Genomic DNA, 25,741 nt, shown 5'->3' with positions numbered 1-25,741 from the left:
ATGTATCAGTCAGATATGAAAGGTTCCTTGTCCTCCAGACTTCCGTTGTTGTTAGAAAATAATTAGTGGGAACCCTTCTAGTTGAAACACAAGTACTCAAGAAATTCAAAAGCAGAATTATTTTTTAACGAGTGTCTCCTTTTTTTTCCATGGCTTTATTTGTAACTTAAGCCTGGCTGTCTTAATGCATGTGAAGTCTTACCCCCTTGGGGCAAAGCTATTTCATTCTTGCAGTCAGAGCGATTGCTATTTTGATGGATAGAGTCCGCTGTGATGGTCCTTTCTCCTGGGTACCAACATCCTTTTGGAAATTCACATAGAGAAATACAGTGACCAAGAGAATGGTTGAGGCCTGAGGGCAAAGCCTGTTTGTGGCAGGGGATTCTTTCCATGCTCCCCACTCCCAGGTTGCCGGGAGAGACAAGTGATTTTTGTGTACTGGGGAAAACATGGCAAGTACATCCAGATTTGGAGTGTTCATTCAAAACAGACTAGGAAGACATTGACAAATCTCAAGACCAAACTTGCATCATGGAAACACAAACTATATTCAATACATTTCTCTTGGAGATGGTCAAATAATCCTTAGAAGATGATAGAATCATCACCTCAATAGCCACCAAGCGTGGCACAATTCCAGCTCCAGTTCAGTGCCTCCCACAGTGAGAGCATTTCTGTACATTCTCCTTGCTTATGTCTTTCTGTGTGGTCTCCAGTATTATACACATAGATGTTTCTTTATTTTATTCTTTCCCTTCCTTCCTTCCTGCCTTTTCCTTCCTTCCTTCCTTCTTTCTTTCCTTCTTTCCTTCCTTCTTTCTTTCTTCTTTCTTTCTTTTCTTTCTCTTTTGTCTGTCGTGGGGCTTGGATTCGGCCTGGGCGCTGTCCCTCAACTCTTCAGCTCAAGGCTAGCACTCTACCACTTGAGCCACAGCACCATTTCCGGCTTTTTCTGTTTATGTGGTGCTGAGGAATTGAACCCAGGGCCTCATGCATGCTAGGCAAGCATTCTACCTCTGAGCCACCTTCCCAGCCCACTCATAGATATTTCTTACCTTCTTCCCCTTCCCTCCCCAACACAGGACTAACAGAAGCCATATTTGGAGAATTGATGGTGAGAGGTCCCCCCGCCCCCCCCCCCCCCCAGTAGGCTTAGTAAACAACTTGGCAAAGGCTTCAGAGTGTCTCTATGCCTGTACCACCCCGTTCCCCACACAGAGACGGCAATGAATTCATGACAGGGCCCCAAAACATCACGCTCACATCCGGGTCCTGCTTCCTGTTGTCTTTGTCCTTCATAGGAGAAGCAAGGTGACAGGCTCATAGCTGGTGCACCGCACCCTCCCCTCCCTCTCCCCCCCTCCCCCATTCCATTTTCATTCAAAACCAAACTAAAACAGAAATAACAACCCCACATACTGTGTTAGAGAAAGCCTAGCAGAAGTGATTCCTTATAATTACACAGATTGAGTAGAGTGATTAAAGATGAGGAACTGGACACTTATTTCCTCTCCAAATAGTAGAAAGGACAGCTGTTTTAGTCTAGTTCTAGCTCTTCCTCACTTCGTGCTGGAAAGGTGTTAGGAAAGCAAGATGATGGCCTAGATAGCTCCTCCTGCATCTGGGTGGGGTGGGGGCTGAGTGTCATGTGCTTTCTCAGCAGCCTAGACAACCAGGACCCTCGAATTCCAGGAACAAGGTCTGAACTCCATCAGCAACAAAGACCCACCCCTCCCCAAGTCCCATTCCAGTTGTTTCCATGTATTGCATGTTAGCACTCTAACTTTCAGGACTGCATGCAACAAGTCACCGCTAGATGACTGGTGTTCTCACACGTCAGACTCTCTAGGGCCCAGTTGGAATCTGAAGTTCTAGGCCTGTAACAACATTTCAAGGCTAAATCGAGCAAGGGGCAGAATATCAGACAGTTATGTGTGGTAAAAATCAACCTATTTGCATAAAGTTCTTAAAAGTAAATTAACATGACATTCCTGTTTCTAGAACAATCTGTTTAGGAAGTCATCATAGCCAATCCCTATGGCCCTCTGTGAACCTTGTGAGGTTAACAGTTCATCTCATTTTGGAAGAACAAGGATTTATTTGAGATGATGTGATCAGAAAGTGGTGGAGCCTGGGTTTGAACTTGGATGTTGATTCCAGAAAACTTCACACTTAGCAGAACTGTCTCTGATTCTAGGACTTGATCGACACTGGCTCTGTGAATTGATCAGTAATAAAGCATGGTCTTAAGGCCATCAACCGGAAGCGAATTGTCTTCTCTGAGCTTGATGAGCTATCTGCAGAGGTGGATACATTGTTTTTTTTTTAATTTTCCATTTTGATTAAAATTTTTTTTAATTTTTGAGAAGGTCTGCTGGACATGCCACTCTAAACCAACTCAGGTTGGTTTGGAACTCGTGATCTTCTTGCCTCTACCTCATGAATTCTGGAATTACAGGCTGATAAAAGTGTTTTTCTGTTACACAGAGAGAGTCGAAGTTCATGTATTAGAACTGGCTAAGTGAAAAAATTCTTTCATTCCCCACAAGTAATAGAAAATATGACCATCTTAAACTTCTGCCTGTATTGATCGTTCATGAAAAGTGTTTTGCTTTTTATTTTTATTTCTGACAAAGAAATTTTCCACATGATGGCAGTGTTGGTTGAGCAATGTGGCAACTCAGAAGTAATACCATAGAAAAGAAAGCTGACAGTCTGTTGGTAATAGCTACAGACAGACCCTAATGGGCCAAAATGGCAGAGACTGTGACCATTACAGAAACACCAATCACCACACCAAGAGCAGTGCTAATTGGCCTCTGAAACATTATTGTCTGAGTAGAAGTTTTGATTGTACTTATAGAATGTGATTAATTAATAAAGTTCAAAGCAGGCTCTCAAGTGCTAGAAACTGACTTAAAAGCCATTTTCCAAGAATAGAATGTTATTGTTTCAATATTCAAATTTCTTTTGATTTGAATTCTTTAGTTTTCAATTTCTTGTCTGTCTCAGTGAGTAGGTAAGGAAAAGACGGAGGAAAAGCATTTTTCTTAAAGATAAATTCAGTGGTGGTTCTTATTTACTGAGTTTTCAAATATGGAAAATTATAGGCTTAGGCTCAGAATCCAATTGCGAATAAAACAGTAAAGTGCACATAAAAAGAAATTGAGATTATCTAACATGCCCCCCCGCCCCCCATGAAAGGCACTAAATGCTTCCAGTTGTCATATATCAGAAACAAAAAAAATTAGATTGGATCTGACATCTCCGAGAGAAAATTATCTCCATGGAAACCACGGAGCTTCGGCATTGAAAGTGATGATCTGAGACACTCAACCAAACTGCTGCTATTAATTGTAATTTGATTTAAATTGCAAGGTTATTTTTGCAGCAGGGTTTGGGCTAGATGACATATAGACATTCTGTGCTTCCTTCTTTCTTTGTTTCATTTCATTTTCCTCTCTTTTCCAACCAGAGCTTCCAGGGCAGAAAGTGGTTTTTCTCCATTCATTTGTTGTAGCCATTCCCTATTGACTGATAGGTCGGAAACAGAGATGGCTAGTGACCTAGGACAAGTCTTTTTTTTTTTTTTTTTTGACCTAGGACAAGTCTTGATGCATGAGATCAGAGTCTCAGCAGCATCAGGGCCCGCAGAGCATGGCGTGGGGTTTTCTCTCACCAACACCATCGGTCTCTGTTATGGGGGTTTAATAATCAATATTGATGTGCACAGGAGGGCAGGAAGAAGGAGGCTCCAATTCAGAGGGGATATTAGAGATCCAGGAGTACCGCTGAGACCCCTGTCCCAGGGAAAACAGAATTTCTCCTGAGGTATCTGTCCTGGATGGTATTCTGGTGACAACTCCCTTCCCCCCCCCCCCCAAGGTATTGTCACGGCCTGTATAAACAAGGCCTAGGGTGTTGGGATAAAAACACTGGGGTGTTCTTTAGCTCAGAGATTGTTACATCACTGCTCCAGGCCTTTTCTTCTTGAGATACCTGGTTTTCACGTGCCGTGGGGGTGGGGTGGGGACAAATTGATTTCTGAGTGCTTTGGTTTGGAGCTTTACAACATGCAAATCACCCAGGACCTCGTTAATATGCAGATTCTTACTGAGCAGGTCTGGGGTGGGGGCCTGGGGGTCTGCCTTTCTAACAGGCTTACAGAGTGCCCTGGTACAATGCTCCTTTTGAATTGCACAAATGTTAATGGAGACCCTTGGTGGTTTCTGTCTCCAGCTGTTTCTGTGTGCCAGTGTTTTAATTTAATGTGGTGCCTGAGAGGGAATTGAAATTATTTCTTCTGAGAACCTTTCCTTCCACCCTCCTGGCCCTTTAGATGGAATCATTTGTGCTTTTAATGATCTGTATGCTAGAAAGCCTCCACGGTTCCATTTCTTGAGTGCACGCTCTCTCTCTCTCCCCTTGCTCTCATGAAAGTGATCATAAAAATATCACATGAATTTTGAATTATAATTTTTCAGTATTTGAAATGTGTGTGTGAAATCTATTCTTGATCTCTATTAAGAGCAGTTTAAAACATAGAGAAGGGATTTAATAAAAATTACCTTCCTCACCATTGTATATCTTGCAAAGGAGCAGAATAAATAACAAAATGCATTTAAAAAATTGGATCTAGGGCTGGGAAGGTGGCTCAGTGGTAGAGTGCTTGCCTTGCATGCATGAGGCCCTGGGTTCGATTCCTCAGCACCACATACGCAGGAAAAAGCCAGAAGTGGTGTTGCAGCTCAAGTGGTAGAGCACTAGCCTTGAGCTAAAGAGCTGAGGGACAGTGCCCAGGCCCAGAGTTCAGGCACCATAACTGACCAAAAAAAAAAAAAATTGGCTCTGCTATCACCTGGAAATCTCAGCTTAAGGAAGATGCTTTCCTCAGACGGGATCAGGACACCTTTGCTCTCCGAGAACAGATCATGCTTCATTTGTGGGGCATTTGTGTTATTGCTGCTATTACATCAAAATAAGAACCTGATCTTCTCTGCTCCTAAGGTTCCAGAAATCAGTAGACAGAGGTTAAAACGCAGATAGAGCGGAACCTACTGGTACCAGATGGAAGACAGCCGGCTGATTCTGACTACCATAGGGGGAGAGGAGGAGCAAACCTAAAGTGCTTTAAAAATGGATTCTGTACATATATGAAGTCTTTTACCAGCGCACCGTTGGGTCTTTGGTTTTGAAATATTCTTTTCAGCTACATTAGTGCAAGTGAAAATTTCCAATCTGTAGACAATGTCTTCCCCCCCCCCCCAAGAAAATTGACTTTGGGATCTAAAAGCTCTGTGCAAAATAGATTTCCTTTTTTTTTTTTGCCAGTCGTGGGGCTTGAACTCTGGGCCTGGGCACTGTCCCTCAGCTCTTCAGCTCAAAGCTAGCGTTCTACCACTTGAGCCACAGCGCCACTTCCAGTTCTGAGTGTTTTATTGGAGATAAGAGTCTCACAGACTTTTTCTGGTTTGGAACCGCAATCCTCAGATCTCAGCCTCCTGAGTAGCTAGGATTACAGGCTACAGGTGTGAGCCACCAGTGCCCGGCTTCCATTTTCTTTTGAACTGTTTTCTTTTGGAATGAACTGTAGACTACAAGATAGTTGTCTTTGCTTGGTGATAGGTGGCTAAAGGGAAACAAATTATCTGTGGTCATTAAAGCTGCCAAGCAATAATCCGCTTTAGTCCCCCGCCCCCATCCCATTCCTCCCAGGTGCTGGCTCATGTCGTTATAAAGATAGATAATGTGACAACCTTAGTACCAGACTTGTGGCCCTGTCATGGCTTTCCTCATTCATGTCAACAGTGTGGGGGAAAAAAAACAACATTTAATTGACGATAGCAGCCATTAAAAAAAAGTAGAAAAAAGAGAGACGTATGGAAAGTCTTTAGACTATGTGTATACAAGTTATGTACTATCTGTGTGTGTGTGTGTGTGTGTGTGTGTGTGTGTGTGTGTGTGTATGTGTGCTGGTATTGAGACCTCATGTTTTCCTTTGGCTAGTGCTCTACCACTTTGAGCCACAGCTCCATTTCTGATTTTCTGGTGATTAACTGGAGTTAAGAATCTCATGGACTTTCCTGCCTGGGTTGGCTTTGAACTATAATCCTCAGATCGTAGCTTCCTGAGTAGCTAGGATTACAGGTGTGAGCCACTAGCACCGACTTATGAGTTATGTACAATTCTAGATCTTTATATTTTATTTGACATATGATAGAAGATGGTAAAAACAGCTCAGAGTACAGAATCGGAATTCTTTTGATGCTTAAGTTCAAAATTTCCATTAGGAGAAAGCAAGACATGCTGGGAAGTAAGGGTGAGCAGGAAATAGGAAGTGAGGGTTATTTACAAATTGAAGTTAACATTGCTTTTGCCTATGTCCTTTCCAGCTTTTTAAAAGTGAGATGCCTTTTTTTTTTAAGCTTTTCCAAAGGAGGCTTTTCAAAGCAATACATCTCATCTTCCAGGTTTAACATAACTGCACCCCACATTCACATGGATTTGAGAAAATATATACATTTATATTGTAACACAAACTAGAGTTTCAAAATTAGACTTGTGGGTGAACAGTCAACAGCCGACTGAAGAGTCCTCCCTCACTTCCCAATAGCCACGCGCAGCTGCCCCCCCAACAATCAACAAGATAGCTCAGCAGGGCCTCATTAATGGGGGGGGGCATCTCCATCGGCCTAGTGTTTCCCCAGTGTTAGGGGCCACCGAAAAGGTCACCCAGGCCCCTCGTTTGGCAGCAGTGAAGCTGGCATTCCCAGGGAAACCCTGGGTCCGAAACGAAGAAGAAAAGTGCAGAGCACGCCCCGGAAACGCCCAGCTTCACCCCGCGGCACCAACCAAGCCTGCGACCCGCTGGAGTCACCGCTTCCGCCGTCCGCAGAGGCGTCGCCATGGCAACCGACGCCCGGGGTGGGGGGGGCGCTGCGCTCAGCCAGCCCCACGGGACAGAGACTAATGGCTGAGAGGACGGTCAGGCCCGGCCTGGGGAAGGTGGGAAGGCTGGGAGCGCCCTTCCCTCTGGGGCAGGGGTTGGAGGGTGGGGGGTGGAGAGAACCATGCAGGATTCCCACTTCAGTGAGGTTCAAAATGTACCGTTAGGGAAGCAGAGAAGGAAAGAAAGAAAGGAGAAGAAAAAAGGAAGAAAGAAGGAAGCCAAATTCAAAATGAGAGAAGTCATGGGAGGGAAGAAAGGACAGTGTAAGACATGCTCCCACACAGGAGCCTACAGTAGCTCACACCTATAATCCAAGCTACTCAAGAGGCTGAGATCTGAGGACTGCAGCTCCAGGCCAGCCTAGGCAGGAAAATCTCCAGTGAACCACCTGCAGCTGCAAGTGGAGCTGTGTGTGGCTCAGGTGGTAGAGCACTGGCTGTGAGCACAAAAGCTCAGGGGGAAGGTTAAGCTCTGAGCCCCAGGATTAGTGTGTGCCCAGGTGCACGCGCACGCACGTGCACACACACACAAAGTTCTAAATGGAGAAAGTATACCAATATGCTTGGTGCTTTTGTGGGGAAGCCAGAATTTGAAATATTTGCAGGAAAAGATGCCATGAGCGAAGGAGGAATCATAATTTTTCTTTTCCCTTGAATAAGTCTGCGGGGCGGTGTGGGGGTTTCCTTATGGGAGAAAGTGACAAACAAGATGCTAAAAAAAAATTAAATAGAAGAGATAAAACACATGAATCATGCGATCTTGGCATAAGGGTGAAAGAAGAGGTCTGCTCAGAAAGAAAGATGTAATTCTAAGAGCTGGAAAGATTACTCGTGTTTCTTTACGATGACTCGTAAAGAAAGCCAACTACCAGCTTGTATTTATGAAGAAAATTGAATCGAAACGCGCCGTTTTTAAATGTTCATCCTATCCGTAACGCTTTTGCACAGGAAGATGTAAAAATATTTTATCTTCAGATGGTGGAATAGAAATCTGGAATGTGGACAAGGAATCAAACTCCTTAAAATTCAGCTCAAAATCTGGGTGTGGTGGGGTTTGCTTATCATCCCAGATACTTGGGAGGTCAAGATAGGAGGATCTCGATTTGAAGCTGGCCTGGACAAAATTGTGAGACCCTATCTGAAGAAAACCAAAGGACTGAGGCATGGCTCAAGTGGCCGAGTGCTTGAGGCTCTGAGTTCAAACTACAACTTTGAAAAAAAAATGAAATAAATACATCCTGTAATACATAGGCGTATATATCGTACATCTATATATGTGTATTTATATGAAGGCTCCTCATCTCTAGCCAGCTGGGAGCCAGGGCTCTCAGGCAAGGACTTCATTTTGAAAGACGCTTGGTGGAACAATCAGGCCAAGCCAGAGCTAGTTAATGCTCTCTCCTCTCCTCTCCCCTCTTCTCCTCTCCTCTTCTCTTCTCTCCTCTCTTCTCCTCTCCCCTCCCTTCCCCCCTCCCTCTGGCAGTACTAGTATTCTTTTTTTTTTTTTTTTAGTCAGTTGTGGGGCTTGGACTCTGGGCCTGGGCACTGTCCCTCAGCTTTTCAGCTCAAGGCTAGTACTCTACCACTTGAGCCACAGCGCCACTTCTGGTTTTCTGAGTGGTTTATTGGAGATAAGAGTCTCACAAACTTTCCTGTCCAGGCTGGCTTTGAACTACAATCCTCAGATCTTAACCTCCTGAATAGTTAGGATTACAGGCATGAGCCACCAGCGCCTGGCAAGTAATATTTATTACGCAGGAACTCTACCACTTAAGTTGTGCCTTAGTTCCTTTTTAGTTTGGTTGTTTTGAGATAGGGTCCCACTTAAAGTCTAGGCTGGTCTGGGCTAGAATCCTCTTGAATTCAGTCTGCCACCTACTTGAGGTGACTGGCGGACCTCAGGAAGCCCCGCTATTAGCTAAGATGACATCTTGTGATCTGTTTGCCTGAGCAGGCCTTCTGATCTTCTGGATTTCAGCCTCCTAAATCATTGGGATTACAGGCAGGAGGCACTGTACTGGTTCTGAGTTTACCTTTATACTCTTCCCGTTCCACCCCAATGCTGACTTCACACCATTCCTGGGAAGAAATGGGGCTTTCATGCATGCCATTGTTGTGTGGTTGAATATGTGACCGTGAGATTCTCAGTCTATTCCAGTGGGAAAGATGATCTGGAATGCAATAAACCCTCGACCCAGAACTTGGAATTCAGGGCTGGGAAGCTAGCTCAGTGGTAGAGTGCTTGCCTTGCATGCCTGAGGCCCTGGGTTTGATTCCTCAGCACCACATAAGCAAAAAGTAAAAAGCCAGAAGTGGCGCTGTGGCTCAAGTGGTAGAGTGCTAGCCTTGAGCTGAAGACCTGAGGGACAGCGCCCAGGCCCAGAGTTCAGGCCCCACGACCGGACCCAAAAAAAAAAGAACTTGGAATTCAGAGTGATGGATGCAGGCTGCCAGACACGATTTTCCTACGCAGAGCTGGTTGGAAAAGTGCAGATACTTAGGGCTCACCAGGTGTAGAAGGAAACCTGTGAGTTTCCCTGGTGTGTCTAAAAAGCAGAAATGTCTGGAAGATGAGGCTTCCACACTTGCTTGCTTGGGGTGCTTTTTCTCTCAGAAAGGCCAAGAGCAAACCCAGTATAGACCCCGCTTCGGGGAGCGTTTTATAGCCGGGAGGACCTCGTACACAGGACACGAGCTCCCCTAAACACGGCAGCTCTCCTCTGTTCTGGAAACCCCTGTGCGCCCACCCCGCCTCCCCGCACCTTCCTTTCTCCACCATGCCAGAGCCTTCCTGTGTGAGCCCCAGTGTGCACACAGAGAAACACATTGCGCGATTGTGTGTAATATATATATAAATTAATGTAATATAATATATATGATGGTTGTTAATGCCATTGCAGTTCCACATTAGAAAAGCTTACAGTTTCTTTGATTGGTTGTGCTAAAAGGATTTTATTCTTGGCAGTACTGGGGTTTGAACTCAGGACCTGGGGTTGAAACTCAAGGTCCTGTAGTAGGCTAGCGTGACCCGAGCTGTGCCTCCGGCGATGCTGTTTTTCACTGTATCACCTCACCTGGAAGTTTTATGAGTTGGGGCTTATGGATCGCTTTTGAAGCGTGGGCAAACTGAGGCCTGAGGCTCTGGACTGAGGCCACGGGGGTGGCGGAGGCCGGGCCTCACTGCTCTGTCGCCTCCCACCCTGTCTTCTTCCGGTCAAGCATTGGCATCATCACGCCATGCTGCAGAGGGCACTTTGGGCAATACACACGACCACACACACACACACACACACACACAGACACACACACACAAACACGCTCCATGGCGTGTGCCGTACCCAGCCATAAACCAGCCTTGGATTGAGGCCATCCATCCTTCCCCTGCCCCTGGAGTAGCTGAGATCTCAGGGACACCTCAACCATGCCCAGCTTATTGCTGGAGCTGGGGTCTTGGTAACTTTTGCCTGGGTTGTCCTCAAACTGCGATCCTCCTGATCTCTGCCTCCAGAGTGGCCGAGATGACAGGTGTGGGGCACCATGCCTGGACATCTCTTAATGTAACGTAAATGAAGAATCTGTGTCTGTATTCTCGGATTGTCTACTCCTGACCCTAAGCAAGAATGATAGTTGGAACTTGTAGATCCTTCACCAGGGGCTGAAGACAATGTTGAGAATGCGTGTGCCCTCCTGTTCTTAATCATCCGGAGACATGACCGTCAGCCCATTTGACAGCGGAGGAGACGGAGGTTTAATGAAATCAAGCCATCTGCCCCCGACGTGGACTTTACCTGAGTCTAGGTGGTCGAGGTGCCAGGGATCCGTGGCGGACGACATGGGGGAGAGCGTCAGCGGGGAGGCCCCGCAGTTGGACTCCACCAGCTCGCCCTGGACGTGCACGTGGGCCGAGGAGTTCGTGTGCCTCAAGGCGGCCTTGAGCGGGGCGATGTGGTTGAACTGCACCCTGGAGAGGCAGCCTGTGAAGCCTGGGGTGTTGTACTTGTGGATCTCCTGGTCGATCTTGCCCGTTTCTGCAGTGGGGGGAGGGGAGAGAGAGAGAGTCAAGACGTGAGAAACACTCCCGTGGACGATCCGTCCTGGAATGGCAGCGGCCACTCAGACCTCAGTTTCCCACACCGCGGCCTGTGGATGAAATGTTTGCCCCGCGGGCCAACCATGCTGTATAACAAGTGACAACACTGTGTCTTCTCTACCTCTGGTTTTAGAGCCTTACAGACATGAATGCCAACGGCGTCCGTAAATGCCTCTTCCTGGCTAGCAGAGCCTCCTGATCCCAGAGCCTTTCGCCCGGTGTGACTTCATTATTGAATTATCTACTTCTTTCTTTATTTTTGCAGAGCTGAGAAATAAACTCTGTCTTTGGCGACAGCATCAGGGCCTCTCCTAAACCAGGGTAGCAGGTTTGTCTGGGGCTCTGCAATGTGGTTCAGGAGAGATAGCACCAGAACTGACTCTTACAAAGAATGCCAGGCTGGCTATTTTATATGGAGGGATCTGTGGGCTCGCAGGGGTCAGGGGTCAGGGGTCAGGGCCTTGGGTTTTTGTTTTTTTTAAATTATTTTTGTGTCAGTACTGGGTCTTGAACACAGGATCTTGAGTTCTTGCTTGGCTTTTGTGCTTAAGGCTGGTGCTCTACCACTTGAGCCACACCTCTCGTTCCAAGAAGGGCCTTGCATGCCAGGGAAGGTGTTTGCATTTTAATAGGAAAGTCAGAGATGTTTAGACTGCTGAGGATTGCCATGGAGGCTGGACTGGAGGACAATTCTAGTGGCAATTGCTCAAATCAGGATTCTACCATCTCTATGTCCCCCAGCCACCACACCGCATCTCTCAAAACTTTCTGACTGCAGATGCTTCTTTTTGTTAGCGATGGAAGCAGGGCAGCACGGGGGATCTGAGTAAGGCACTTTGTTCTCTGCCAGCCTCCTTGGACCCTTGCTTGCTCTCCCTGAACCTGAGCTGTGCTGTTATCACTGAGGAATCAGGTTAGGTTTTGTTCCATCAGTGGAGAGTTGAGTGGAGAGGTCTGACCCCGCCCCTTTTCCCAGAATCCCTGGCCTTTTCCTCAACTTTAAGGAGAGCGCACACCCCTGCCGTGCCACATGAACTCCTGTCTGTCCTTTAAAATCTCCCTGAGTTGCCATGGAAATGGGCTTTTGACAATGGACCATGGGCCAGAGAAATGGAGGCAGCTGGGACCCAGGCCTGAGGGCCTGTGGGTATTGGCAGAGAAGTGTGTGTGTGTGGGCGGAAGGCTGCACCGATGGCAGGAGAGCCTGGGAGGAGAGCCGCTTTCCTCTTCTATTTGGGGCTCTTTCACTTGCTTCTGTAGCTTTTCAGGCCCTCCCTCCCCCCACGTGGGAAAATTCCCTGTTGTCAGCTGTGAGCCCATCTGGGAAGGTCACTGGGTCAGCAGAAGAGCAGGGCCAGGCTTCCCATATCTGGAGGCCATTTCAAATCTGGATGACATGGCAGGTCCATGCTTATTCTCTCGTGGCCGGAGACAGTTCCTCTGGGGACCAAGTGCTCTCAATTCTATAGGACCCAACAGTTCCAACTTGGTCCATGTGATAATAACAGGATTAGAGCATCGACTATATGCCAAGGTCAGCCATGGGTGGGGGATTGTACCCAGTCCACGTTATGCAGTATCTCACCAGGTCTCCTAGCAACCTGGCTCTTATTTGTATGTGGCATGTCTCCTAAAGGTCCCTGGGGGTAATAGCTTGTTTCCCCAGCTATTTGTAGGAGGTGTGGCCTAATGGGAGGAAGTTAGAACATTGGGAGAGTGCCTTGAAGAGATTTTAGGATTCTAGTTTCTCCTCCTCCTCCCCCCTCTCTCCTGTTCTTTTCTTCTTTTCTGCCATGAAGTGAGCAGACCTCTTCTACCAAATGCTCCTGCCATGATATTTTGTGCCACTATGGAACTAAATAGGTTAAATAACAGTGTCCTGAAAATATGAACCAACATGATGAACTTTTGCTCCTTCTAACTTGGTTAATCACACACACACATTTTATAGTGACAGAAAGCCAGCACAAACTCTCTTAGCTGGATAGGATCAGGCCCACTTTGCAAAGGAACAAACTTCTACTTGAAGGCTTTGCCAATGAATAAATGTTTGTGGTTCATCTAAAAAAAAGTAGGGAAATCAAGTGTTTTGTATTGGTTGCCATTTCTTTCTGAAAAAAAAAAAAACAACACATCACCTTACATTGCTTTTCAGAATCATGATGGTGTCTGTAGAAAGGACATATGGAGGTTTTTAGAGAAACTGTGGTGGTTACGACAACTGTTACTGTTTCATTAGAGGCAGAGCCAACAGAATTGTTTTCAACAATGTGGTGAGCTGGCATCTGAGCCTGGTCCACATTGTTCAAAGTCCCAGCAAGCTCTGTAAATCTGCTTCCTGAACAAGAGTTTGTATTTTTTTTGTGCACACTGACAAACAATAGTGGGGTATGGCTAGCACGTTAGTAGAGCTGACTTCATTACAAGTAAATTATGTAAATCTGCAAAATCCATCGGCTGTCTCCTGCAGAAATCAAACATGCAGAGGCTGTTAACTAGCAGGCACTGCTTTTCACCTGGTGGTGTCTTGGTGGAGGAGTTCCTGTGAGGGAACTTGCCTGGTGGAAAGCAGCTTGGAGGACTGGGGGGGGGGGGGGGGGGGAAGGAGGGCAAGGTTGAACGGAGAGGATGGGGAGGGGGGGGGGATGTAGTCAAAATACTTTATGCACACGGGTAAACGTGGAGCAGGGAAGCTGGTTGAGACTGGTTGGGGACAGCGAAGGCATGAGAGGGGGACGGAGGGTGTGCGTCTATGGACATGTCAAAGTGGAAGCACTTTGTGCTAATTTTTAAAAAATTGATGCTAATTTTTAAAAAAATGTGGGGACAGAAAGTCGGGCAGTGCCGTCACTTCTGAAATGAACATCTCAGGCAGCAGCCAGTCCTTTCCCGTCTTTTGCGCACAGCGACGTGGGCCGTGGAAAGCGACCACTTATAATCCCGACGTGATTCTGAGGAACGCGTTAGTGAAGTGCTCAGGGCAGTCCTGAAGGAGGAGGCAGGCGGGCGCATGCGCACACTTCATCGTGCTTTGCCCTGCTGGTTGTCTGTCCAGCAGCAGGCTGGAGTGCAGGGAAGCGTCCAAAGAGAAAAGGGAAGGGAGGCGGCTCTGCAGAGGAGGCCTTGCCCTGGGGCCCCGCAGACTTGTGCCTGTCACCACTCCCCCCCCCCCCCTCCCCCCGTGACCGGGCAGCTATCCAGAGGAGGGGTCCCGCTGCAGAACTGCCCGTTCCTTGCAGAATTTCAATCTGCTTCTACATGCTTCTTGGATCTCCGATCGGCAATCCTTGCCAGCTGATTTTGTTAGTGTTTTTGCTTTTTAGTTTCCTATGCATCTTTTTTAAAGAAAGGAATGTGGTATTATGAAGTATAAAATCTGATTGCCAACTGAATCAGTCATGAAACAGAGCCAAAAGGTCTTTGCAGAACAATGTGACTTGGCTTTGTGGGTTGAGCACCTTGTGTGTGTGCTAGGAGCTATGGAAGTCACCTTTCTTAGTGTGTGTGTGTGTGTGTGTGTGTGTGTGTGTGCGCACACATGCGCGCAGGCCTGAGTCCCACCATTACTTCTGAGAGGCTGTTGTGCAGTTGGCCCCCAAGGTACTGTCCCCTCTGTCCCTTCCCCCCTGCTCAGGAGTGGAGTGTGCTTTTCTTGTCACCCCAGGAATGGCATGGGGTACCTCAGAGGCTGGGAATTAGATGGCATCTGATCATGGGCGATGGTGCTAGTCTCTTCCCAATTCCCTTCCAACCTGCCAAGGAGAAGGTGCCCCCTGGATGCAGTGTGGGTCCAGACTGCCCTTTCACTATGTAACAGGTGCCACTTGCCTCTTCCTAAGGAGAGGGCAGACCTTGGAGCTGGCTGTCCCCGCCCACCACAGTCCTGAACTTCACTGTCTCTCTCTTCACAGTAGTATGCACCGTAGCCGCAGCTTTGTCACGACAGTAAGCAGTAATACCCACGTTCTGTTTCATGGAGTATCACAGAATTTGTCATGACTATAAGCAATAATACCCACGTTCTGTTTCATGGAGTATCACAGAATTTGTCACGACTGTAAGCAATAATATCCATGTTCTGTTTCACGGAGTATTACAGAATTTTCCTTTCACCTGAATGTTTCTCTTTTAACAGAAATTTATGTAAAAGTACTTGAGCCAGATGCAGTGGCTCATGCCTGTAATCCTGGCTACATGAGAAGCAGACATTGGGAGAACTGTGATGTGAAGCCAGCCTGGGCATAAACTTGAGACCCCCATCTCAACCAATTGCTGGGCAGGGTGGTGTTCACCCGCAGTCCTGGTTATCCTGGGAAATGTAAATAGGAAATTTGTGGTCCAGGCTGGCACAAACACACTGGCCAGGCCCTGTTCAAAACACAAAAGCAAGTTGAAAAGGACGGGGATGTGCGGTTGAAGTAGCCCAGTTCAAGTGTAAGGTCCCCAAAGCAAAAAATAAAAAGACTGGAGGCATGGCGCCAATGGTAAAGCACCGCCTAGGCACGGGTGAGAACCTGAGTTCAAACCCCAGTGCCACCGCCACCCAAAGCAAGCCGTGCGCATTTCTTTCCTCATTGCTGTAACAAGCTCTGTGCGAACACGCTCCACCTGTCTCCGCTTTCCAGGGCGGTTGGATCCATGTGGATGAGGCGGCCTGGTGGAACAGAGCGGCAGGAAGCAGAGCGAAGGGAACACAGGAAGGGGCCGGGACAAGGTACAGCCCCCCCCCCCCCCCCCCAGGATGCCCCAGGGACCTGCTGCCTGCCACCTGGGCCTCCACTGTGAACCCACCGAGGCACGAAGGAACCCGCGCATAAAGTCAGAGCCCTGCCAGCCTCATCTTCCTCGGACGCTCCCTCTCCCCAGCCCAGCCATGGCGAGTGGCTTCAAGAAAGACAGTGGCAGCAAAGGAGGGGGCAGCTGGAGCTGGCGACAATGTCACCGGCGGAGGAAACGCTGGGGCTGTGGTCCCCAGGTGACTCTCCTTGGGGGGAACTTGAATGGGGGGACCTGCCCCTCCTGCAGAGCCTCCAGGTCCGGCTTTTCCATTCCCCTGGAAGCCATCCGCCCGGGCACAGCACCGCCCAGCGCTGACACCACCAGCGCCCCTGGCCCTGCGGGGGGAGAGCCTGGCTCGCTCTGGGATTCCCTCCCAAACCCACGCGACCCTCTGCCATCGAGGGTTGGGCCAAGGGCTGCGGATGTGTGGACACAGCCCTGTTCAAGGAGTAGATCTCGGGGAAGGCAAGCGGGGAAGAAGCACGCATGTCCACTGAGGGGGTTTATGGTGCCTCGTGGAATAAGTAGAATGTGGGTTTCTAATGATTGTCTGTGTGCGGTAGGTTTTAATTAGTATTTTTGTCGTGCCAGTTCTAGTGATTTCAGGACCTGAGGCTGTCCCTGAGCGTATTTTTACTCAAGGCTAGTAGTGTGCTACCACACGAACTTACAGCTCCACTTCTGGCTTTTCTGGGTAGTTTATTGGAGATAAGAGGCGCGTGGACTTTCTAGCTTGGGCTGGCCTTGAACTGGGATCCTCACATGCCAGCCTCCTGAGATAGGCACATGCCACTGGCACTCGGCTTGTCTGGAAGTTTTAAACAGTTCTCGTACAGTCAGGCTGGTCTGGAATGAGGGTTCTCGTACAGTCAGGCTGGTCTGGAATGAGGGTTCTCGTACAGTCAGGCTGGTCTGGAATGAGGGTTCTCGTACAGTCAGGCTGGTCTGGAATGAGGGTTCTCGTACAGTCAGGCTGGTCTGGAATGAGGGTAGAGTGGCCCCCACACGGGAACCTGTAGTTCTGGTGACAACACGGCCAGGTCTGCCCTTCCCAGACTGTGGTACCCTGCCTCAGGGCTGGGCACATGGGTATTAGGTTGGAGAGTTTCCCACCTCTTCCCATGTGGCCATAGTTGTGTGGCAAGTGGACTGGATAGGTCAGTGGAATAAGTAACCATAACACATCTCCTCAAAAAGCCAAAGCACTCATCCCCCCCAAAAGCAGAATCAAATCAAATCAACCACATGCTTCCAGCCTAGAAATGCTGGCTTGTAGCTTCTCACCAGCTTTGATCAGTGATGTCTTATAATCATCTGTCTTTTAAACATTCCCAACTAGAACCGCATACATAATTGGTGTCAGAGTGCCATTATGTACAGTGATGCTTTATTTACTCCCTTAAAGAAAGACACTAATGAAATTTCACTATTATTAGATGCTTTTCTCTCTTATGAAGGCAGGTCAGACTAAGATATGCTCTTCACCTATGACCTGGACTAAAACAAGACAAAGAATGAGAACGTTGAGAGAGAGAGAGAGAGAGAGAGAGAGAGAGAGACAGAGAGAGAGAGAGAGAGAGAGAGAGAGAGAATACTAAATAACCAATTGCTTTTCTATACCAATTGGCTACAGTTTGACTTGTGTATTTTTGCTAAGGACTGATAAAAATGGAAACATTAAAACTTAATGACTTTAGCTGGGTGTTGGTGCCTCACACTTGTAATCCTAGCTATTCAGGAGGCTGAGATCTGAGGATCCTGGTTCAAGCAGAAGAGTGTGTAACTCTTTTTTTTTTTTTTTTGGGTCCGGTCTTGGGGCTTGAACTCGGGTCCTGGGTGCTGTCCCTCAGCTCTTCAGCTCAATGCTAGTGCTCTACCACTTGAGCCACAGCGCTACTTCCAGCTTTTTTCTTTTTGCTTATGTGGTGCTGAGGAATTGAACCCAGGTTCTCATGCATGCAAGGCAAGCGCTCTACCACTGAGCCACCTTCCCAGCCCAAGTGTATAACTCTTATCTCCAATTAACCACCAACAAACTGCAAATGGAGTTGTGGCTAAAGGACAGTACCCAAGTCCCGTGTTCAAGCCCTAGTACTGGCGTGCGCATGCACACACCTGCGTGCATTCACACACATCTTTTTTGTGAAGATTCAGCCATACTATACAATCTTGGAGAAATGTAAAGAATGAACATTTTTATTTGTACCAACTAACAGCTCTGAAGTTTCTAGGGATAGTAAATAGGTTAAAATTGTTATTCCCATTTCTAAAATCTAGTCTTGAAAAAAAATCTGAAAACAGAAAGTGTACTGTGATTGCTGCTTCATCTCGTAATTGTAATGATGTAGTATCAAAAGCAATGGAGAAGATTTTAGATGTTTCCCAAATGTTAGACATTTGGCATTGTGCACAGCACACATCTGAAAGATGGATTTTTTACTTCATGTAGTCAGATGTAAGAGAAAACCTGAAAGGGCTGTTGTCTGTTTGATGGGATCTTCCCATTCTCATTCTTGCTTGGCTTTTTCCACTGAAGGCTGGTGCTCTACCACTTGAGCCACACCTCCACTTCTGGCTTTTTGGTGGTTAACTGGAGATGAGTCTCCCAGACTTCCTGGCCTGCACTGTTTTTGAACCTTGATCCCCAGATCTCAGCCTCTGAGTAGCTAAGATTACAGGTGTGAGCCACCAGCACCTGGCAGAAATCCACATGAGGCTAGCTGGCAACATAAGGAAAATTGAGGTGCTTTTTTGGTTTTCAAGTTATTTTCCTTCTCTTCCCAGCCGCTATTGAGCGCTCCCTAGCCAGGACTAGCAGGAGTCATTTGATGTCAACTCCTGGGACACAGAGGGCCTTGGGGCAGGAGGGAAGAGAGTCTAGGGGATGTAAGAGAGGAGGGTGCAGGAGAACTAGGGTAGGAGAATCAGAGCTAATGCCCCTTTGAAGACTTCTGTAGTACAGAGAAGTGCTTTCCTCCCTTCGTTCTTACTTCTTTGTAATTCCTGCCCCTGGAGACTTCCAAAGCCATCTTAACCAAGCAATCGTTTGAAGACTGAGATTGCAGGACAGCACCAGTTTCAGTCTTTGGCGACTGGATGCGGAGGTCAGAGCTTAAATCCATGGTTTTCCCAGGGGGGCGATGAGATCAGTCAGGTTCACATGGAAAGAGGGGAAGAATTGTTTCTAGAAGGTGTATTGGGGGTGGGGTCCCTTCCTTGGCTCTGTGTTACATAGAGAGCCCAAGAAAGGATTGAAACGTTGGAACCGCGACAAACGGTGCTCAGAGCCTAGAACATGACTGAAGGCTGAACAGGACCACAGCAGACAGGATGGTGGACATTCTTGTCACAACTACCCTGGATGTCACAGCCAGGAAATGGAGTCTAGAGCTGGCCTAGTAGGGTTTGGGGGGCCTAACAGCGTGCTTTCCTTCACTATACTTTCCCCTGTCTAAACTCACATTGTCCATTTTCACCTTGGGCCAAGAATCCACTAGGTTGCGAGGGGAGGGGGGCTGACAGAGGACACCTACATTTCAGCAAAGCCACCTGTGAGCCCGGGGAGACACATTTGGTGGAGGAGGTAGATGAAATGGGGCGCACTAGAGTAGAAGGAGGATTTTAAGGCAGCTACGCATGGGGTGAGGGGTGGGAAGGGTCTGATCAGTGGGGAGATGTCTGCTTCCACCGAGAATTTCAGCGCTATGAATCCAAGTCATCGTCGTGTTATTTTAGGAATAACAAGAATCATAAAGAGTATTTATTTTTAGAAAGACGCACTACGCCACCGGTGATCCGCTGACCACGTGACTCCCGGCATTCATGGAAAGGCCCTGGCTAGGTGGGAAATGACAGGATCACACAGCCAAGGGACGTGGCAAGGTGACTGAATGACTGTCACATGCTCTGGGTGGCACCCAGGACTCTGCCCTGTGGCCTGACCTGGCCATTTATGTAAATCTTCACCAAAAAAATGCCATGATATGGGCCAAATGGCCTTCTGGTATCCAGAGCAGAACACTGACATGGCTGAGTTCTAGAAACGCACGGACTGGCCAGACTTGCTGTTCTGTGTGGAAGGATCTGAGACAGAGAAGTCCAGCCTCCAGCTCGTGGGAGACCAGGGCTAGTGTTCTACCACCTGGAGCCACGGTGCCATTCCCAGCTGAGAGATAAGAATCTCCTACTTCCTTGCCTGGGCTGACTTTGAATTTCAGTCCTCAGATCTCAGCCTCCTGAGTAGCTAGGATGACAGGCGTGAGCCACCAATGCCCGGCTACACTCATTTTGTCAAAATCAGCTTTTATGTGAATCATGAGTTCTCAAATAGGATTTAGAGATAGCCTGGCCACTCTTTATATTCCTCATTATAGCTTTTCTTCCATAGAATTCAAAATCCGCTAAATGCAATGCTATAAAACTGAAAGGCATTATAATAACCATCATTTAAAAGTAGATTCTGGGGAGGGAATGGGAGAGAGGGAGGGAGCAGAAGACACTGTAGGAAAGGATATGTATTCACAACCTGATTCATGTAAGTACATCATCTTTATAACAATGATGAAGTAAACTAATTAAAGAATAAAAGTAAATTCTGGATGGTCTAGGTGATTTAACTGAAAATAGCTCGAATTGGCTAAAAAATCCTTAAAAGCAGTGCTTAGACGTCGAAAGACCTCTAAATGCAAAGGGCTCTGCTTAATCCTGGGCAATTCTCTCGCCTTTTCTGTTCTTTCTGACACATGAGTGTCATCTCACAGGGAGAGTAGTAATAATAATAAAAATACAAACAACAACAAAAAGCGCAGCCTCATTTTACACACACACACACACACACACACACACACACACACACACACACACAGTGACCTGGTTTTCAGCAAATGTGCTGTAGGCCTGGCTTCTCGGCAGGTGTTGGCCCCATGAATACTTAATTTTGTTGATGGCTAAAAATGCACTGACTTATTACCATATTCTAGAGGCATGCTTAACATTCTTATGAATATTCATAGCCAGTTGCTACAGCAGGTACAATTCTGGACCCCTTTTCGCTGATGATGCCCAGAAGTTAGGGAATTTCTAGGTGATGTCAGTGTGTGAAGCCAGGAACTATTCCTCTAAAACTCAGCTTTAACCCAAATTCTGCTATCTGTTGAAAGGCCAAACAAGACCTTGGGAACCCTAGATAAGGAGTTCCTTTCTAGATCTTTAAAACCCAAGGTTTTAAAGATCCTTCCTTATGTGTGCATTAAATACCTAGGACCTGCTGGGTGCTGGTGGCTCCTATTTGTAATCTTATCTATTCAGAAGGCTGAGATCTGACGATCACGGTTCAAAGCCAGCCCTGGGAGGATAGACTATGAGACTCTTATCTCCAGTTAACCACCAGAGAACCAGAAGTGGTGCTGTGGCTCAATGTGGTAGAGTGCTAGCCTTGAACAAAAGAGCTCAGGGACGGTGCCCAAGCCCCAAGTTCAAGCCCTATGACTGACAAAACAAAACAAAAAACTCAAAAAACCTAAGACCCAAGAGACTTTCACAGGTCAACTTTCCACCTCAACTTCTAGTCACGTGTGTATGTGCTAGGACAAATAGTCTCAGCTTTCTTACTCAAGGCTGGTGCTCTACCATTTGAACCACAGCTCCTCTTCTGGCTTTTTGCCAGTACACTGGAGATAAGAGTTCCACAGACTTTCCTGAGTGAACAGATTTGGATTCACCATCCTCAGATCTCATTCTCCTGTGTAGTTGGGATTACAGGCATGAGCCACCAGTGCTGGCTTCCATTTTAACAGATGCTGTGCCCGTGGACTCGGGGTGCTCATCAGATTGATTCAATGTGGGAAAGGCAATGAAGAACAAAGCTGATCTGAGTCAGATGGGAACCTGCATCCTGCAGCCATCTCTGTCAATGATTTACCAAAATCAGGGGCTGGTTTAGAGTGCTGGTGCTTTTCAGTTTTACTTTTAAGGGAAGACAGGGGTCGCTTTCTGACATGTTTGCTTAGGGCCTTCATTTCCAGCTCTCTCAGAGCTGGCTGCCTGCTTATTTCCCCAGCAGGGCCGTCTCTGGTCCTGTCATTATCTTCACTCTTCTAGCTGCCCACATGCATTGACAAAGCATTCATCTCCTTCTCAGAAAGTGCAAATTACAGCGGCTGGTTACCTAGAAGGCAGCTCTGGTCGGCCTCATTTTCTCTTGGTGTCAGGCTGTGTGCTTTGTTCTGCGCCCATCAAAGCTCAAATTCTCTTAAGGTGAAATTGCATTCCTTTCTCTTTTAAAACACGTTACCGGGGAAATAGTCATCTTGGGGGAAATTAATCCACTTGGCAGAGATTTTTTTTTTCTCCCCTGGATAAGGAAGTATTTAATTCTTTTTGCCATGGTATTCTAGCTGACTAGCTGTCTAGAATCCCTTTCTTTTCTTTTTTTCTTTTCTTTCCTGTTCCCTTTCTCCCTCTTTCTTGTCTTCCTTCTTTCCTCCTCCCTTCCTCCCTCCCTCCTTTCCTCCCTTCCTCCCTCCCTCCTTTCCTCCCTTCCTCCCTCCTTCCTTCCTTTCCTTCCTCTCCTCCCTCTCTTCTTCCCTCCCTCCTTTCCTCCCTTCCTTCCTTCCTTCCTTCCTTCCTTCCTTCCTTCCTTCTTTCCTTCCCCTCTCTCCTTCCCTTTCTCCCTTTTCTACTCTTTTTCCTCCTCCTCTTCCTCTTCTCCCCTTCTCTCTCCCTCTCCCCTCCTCCTTCTCTCTCTCCTTCTCTCCCATCCCCTTTTGTACCAGAACTGGTGCTTGAGCTCAAGTCCTGGGTACTGTCCCCTAAGGGTTTTCCTGGTGCTCTACCACTTGAGCCACAGTTCCGCCTCCCATGTTTTGCTTCATTGGAGATATGCATCTCACACACTTTTCTACCCTGAATGCTTCAAGGCTGATCAGCCTCAGATCCTCCCTTTCTGAGCAGCTTTGATTACAGATGTGAATGTTGATAAGCATCGGTCTTAGAATCCTTTTTTATGCAAATAGGACCCAACATTAGGGTGACATTTTTGCTTCTCTCTCTAAAAAATATAGAAATAGTACTGGCGAACTGTGCTGCTATAAAGATGAGTGTTCCACACTAAATCACCCTTCCCCTTCTAGCAGTTCATTGTTTACCTTTGGTTTTAAAAGAAACATATAGAAAAGACATATGAGAGGAACCCTAAAAGTACAGTGGACCCTAGGCACTGCTGCAGTCACATTGTGGGGTGGGCGGCCCCAAGTGTGTTCAGTGACTCTTCTTGATGGCTCATGGTTTGACTGGGGATACTCTTACATCATGCTGTGAGGGCAGCTGAGACGTAGGCGCGTGCGTGCGTGTGTGTGTGTGTGTGTGTGTGTGTGTGTGTGTGTGTGTGTGTGTATTCTTCTTTTCTGGTGCTGGTACCAGGGCTTGCACTCAGGGCCTTGCACTTTTTCTCTTGCCCTTCTTGCTCATAGCTAGTGCTCTATCACATGAGCCACACCTCGAGTCTAGCATTTTGCTGGTTAATTAGAGACTGAGGGGAATCTTCACTGTTCTCATAACTCCATGTTTCTCCCCTCGCAGCCCAATAATAATAGTAATAACTTCTTCTTCTTCTTGTTCCTCCTCCTCCTCCTCCTCCTCCTCCTCCTCTTCTTCTTCTCAGTCACAGGGGCCTGAACTCTGAGCCTGGGCACTGTCCCTCAGCTCTTCAGCTCAAGGCTAGCACTCTACCACTTAAGCCACAGTGCTACTTCCAGCTTTTTCTGCTTATGTGGTACTGAGGAATTGAACCCAGGGCCTCATGCATACAAGGCAAGCATTCTACCACTGAGCCACCTTCCCAGCCCAACCCAATTCTTTTTCTGTATCCAAAGATCCTATATGAAAGACTTGCCTCTCCCCTCTTGGCCAGATCATTTTATGTAATATGATGGAATGTGATGGATTGACCCCCACCCTATTGTCCCAGGTCCATACAGACGCCAGGCAAAATCCCAGGGATGTGTGAACTTGTTTGATATACCAGCAAGCAATCTACCTAAGCCCAGCTGTACACACCCCATTGTGGGCCCAACTGAAAAGCCCTCACTTCCCTTGGCCTAGTGGCTTTTTCATTAACTTCTGCCCTCCTATAAAAACCCAGTTCCTGTCCCAACTCTCGGGTACAACCTCCAAACCTGCGGGAATGTCTGTGCCTCTTGCTGTTCCTCAATAATCAGTCCTTGCCTGTTGATGAGCCAGTCTATTCCTTTTCCTTCTCCTCCATTTTCCCACCAGAGACAGAGTCTCTTCTGCTGCGGTTGGTCCTCCAAGTCTCAGCCTCCAGAGTAGCTAGGATTATAGACAGGAGCCAACAGTGCCTTGCTTGGATCTTGCATTTCTAAAAAAAGGCCCGAAGTCATCTTTCTTTTAAGTCCCTTGCCCCTGTCTCATACACATAGAGTAAAAGCCATGGTGTGCTACAGCACGAGCTTCTGCATGAGCAACTAGAAACCACAACCACGTGATGATTTCTTACTCCTACAAATTACCTTGGCTGGGCACTGGTGGGCATGCTGGTAATCCCAGCTACTCAGGAGGCTGAGATCTAAGCCACAACAGCCCGGACTGAGTCAGGCCTTCCCTCCAGCCTCTTCGTGAGTCAGGAGCAGCAGGACTCTACATTGATCAGATAGCGGGTTTTCTTTCCTATCAGACTGGAAGCTTCTCAAAGAAGGCACACAGTGTCTTGGCACTTTATCTCGGTGTGTGTGGTGCCTGGAACCTACAGGCCGTGAGTACAGGGGGATGTGCTTTTCTCTATTTATACAACTTCTTGCTTGCCTGATGGCTGCTGGGGATATGCAAACATGCATACACACACTGACTAGGAAGCCATTGTTTTGATTTCATGCACATACACTTGATCACACTTGTTTTAGGTGCAAATATCTAGTTGAAATAAAGAACATCAACTCAGAGTTTCTTGATCAAAGGCCCTGGGGTTGGCACTACAAGGCATAGAAAAACAGGTGAGCCACAACCCGGTTGTGGGAATGCCATAATCAAGATAAATAGTAATCCAGCAATTCAGGCAAAGTAAGAGAAATAACAGAAATAACATGATGTGTTTTTATAGCTGGACAGAGAGAGAGAGAGAGAGAGAGAGAAATGATTGATCTAGATTGGGCCTGAGGTGTAATGGAATCCCCCAGTGCGTAAATGATAACTGAAATGACCATGGAACCCAGCTACAGTTGGAAAAGAGAAAGGGGAAGGTAAAGATAGAGACACCTCACCCCAAGGAACCCAGCAGGCAGGCTGGAGGGACTGGACGCTGCCAGGTTGGTGGTGAAGAACTGGAGGAAATGGGAAGCCATCAGCAGTTTGGACCTGACCTGACCTGGCAAGCACTAGGGTATCATTTAATGAGAGATGTGAGAAAGTCACAGCTAGGTGGTGCTGGTGGGTGCCGGAGATCAAACACAGGAAGTGGATGGTGGCGCTGGGGCTACTGCAGCCATCTTGAGTCAGGGGATGAGAGTTTGACTGAATGGGATGCAGGGGGCAGAGGAAAAGTAGTGGGTTTAAAAAAGGTATGGTTTTAAAAAAGGAAGTTTTGTTTGTCTACGGTTCAGCAAGCAGGAGGAAATGTGGATAAATGCCAGGAAAATACGAGATCTGGAAAATGTAATAAAAGGCACTGCTGCTTTTTAGTCGGTAATAAACCCCGGTGTTTTCCCAGGGGACTCAGCTCTTGGCTAAGCTGGAAGTCAGCCAATCAGGAGCCGGCTGCTGTTCAAATGGCTGCCTGGAGTCAGGACCTTTCATGTCTGCTGTTCATTTTGATGATAAAACTCTTCAGTGTCTGTCCCTGTCAGTGAATTCATGGGCTATTAGAAAGCTTGGAAAATTAGAGGGACACGACAACAACAAACTATGATATGC

General features: G+C 47.3%; 1 protein-coding gene across 1 annotated transcript in view; it reads right to left on the bottom strand.

Annotated features, from left to right (window-relative positions):
- Positions 1-25,741, bottom strand: part of Cntnap2 (contactin associated protein 2) — a 1,675,080-nt gene that overhangs the window by 5,661 nt on the left and 1,643,678 nt on the right. The window contains exon 22 of the mRNA XM_042677312.1: positions 10,737-10,976. Coding sequence (XP_042533246.1) covers positions 10,737-10,976 — 240 coding nt within the window. The remainder of the gene's footprint in view (positions 1-10,736; positions 10,977-25,741) is intronic.

This window comes from Dipodomys spectabilis, unplaced genomic scaffold, assembly GCF_019054845.1.
Source record: "Dipodomys spectabilis isolate Male_0828 unplaced genomic scaffold, ASM1905484v1 ptg000034l, whole genome shotgun sequence".
In the NCBI taxonomy this organism is placed as follows: Eukaryota; Metazoa; Chordata; class Mammalia; order Rodentia; family Heteromyidae; genus Dipodomys; species Dipodomys spectabilis.
The sequence above is the reverse complement of the archived record's forward strand: the minus strand, read 5'-3'. Positions and strand labels throughout refer to the sequence as shown.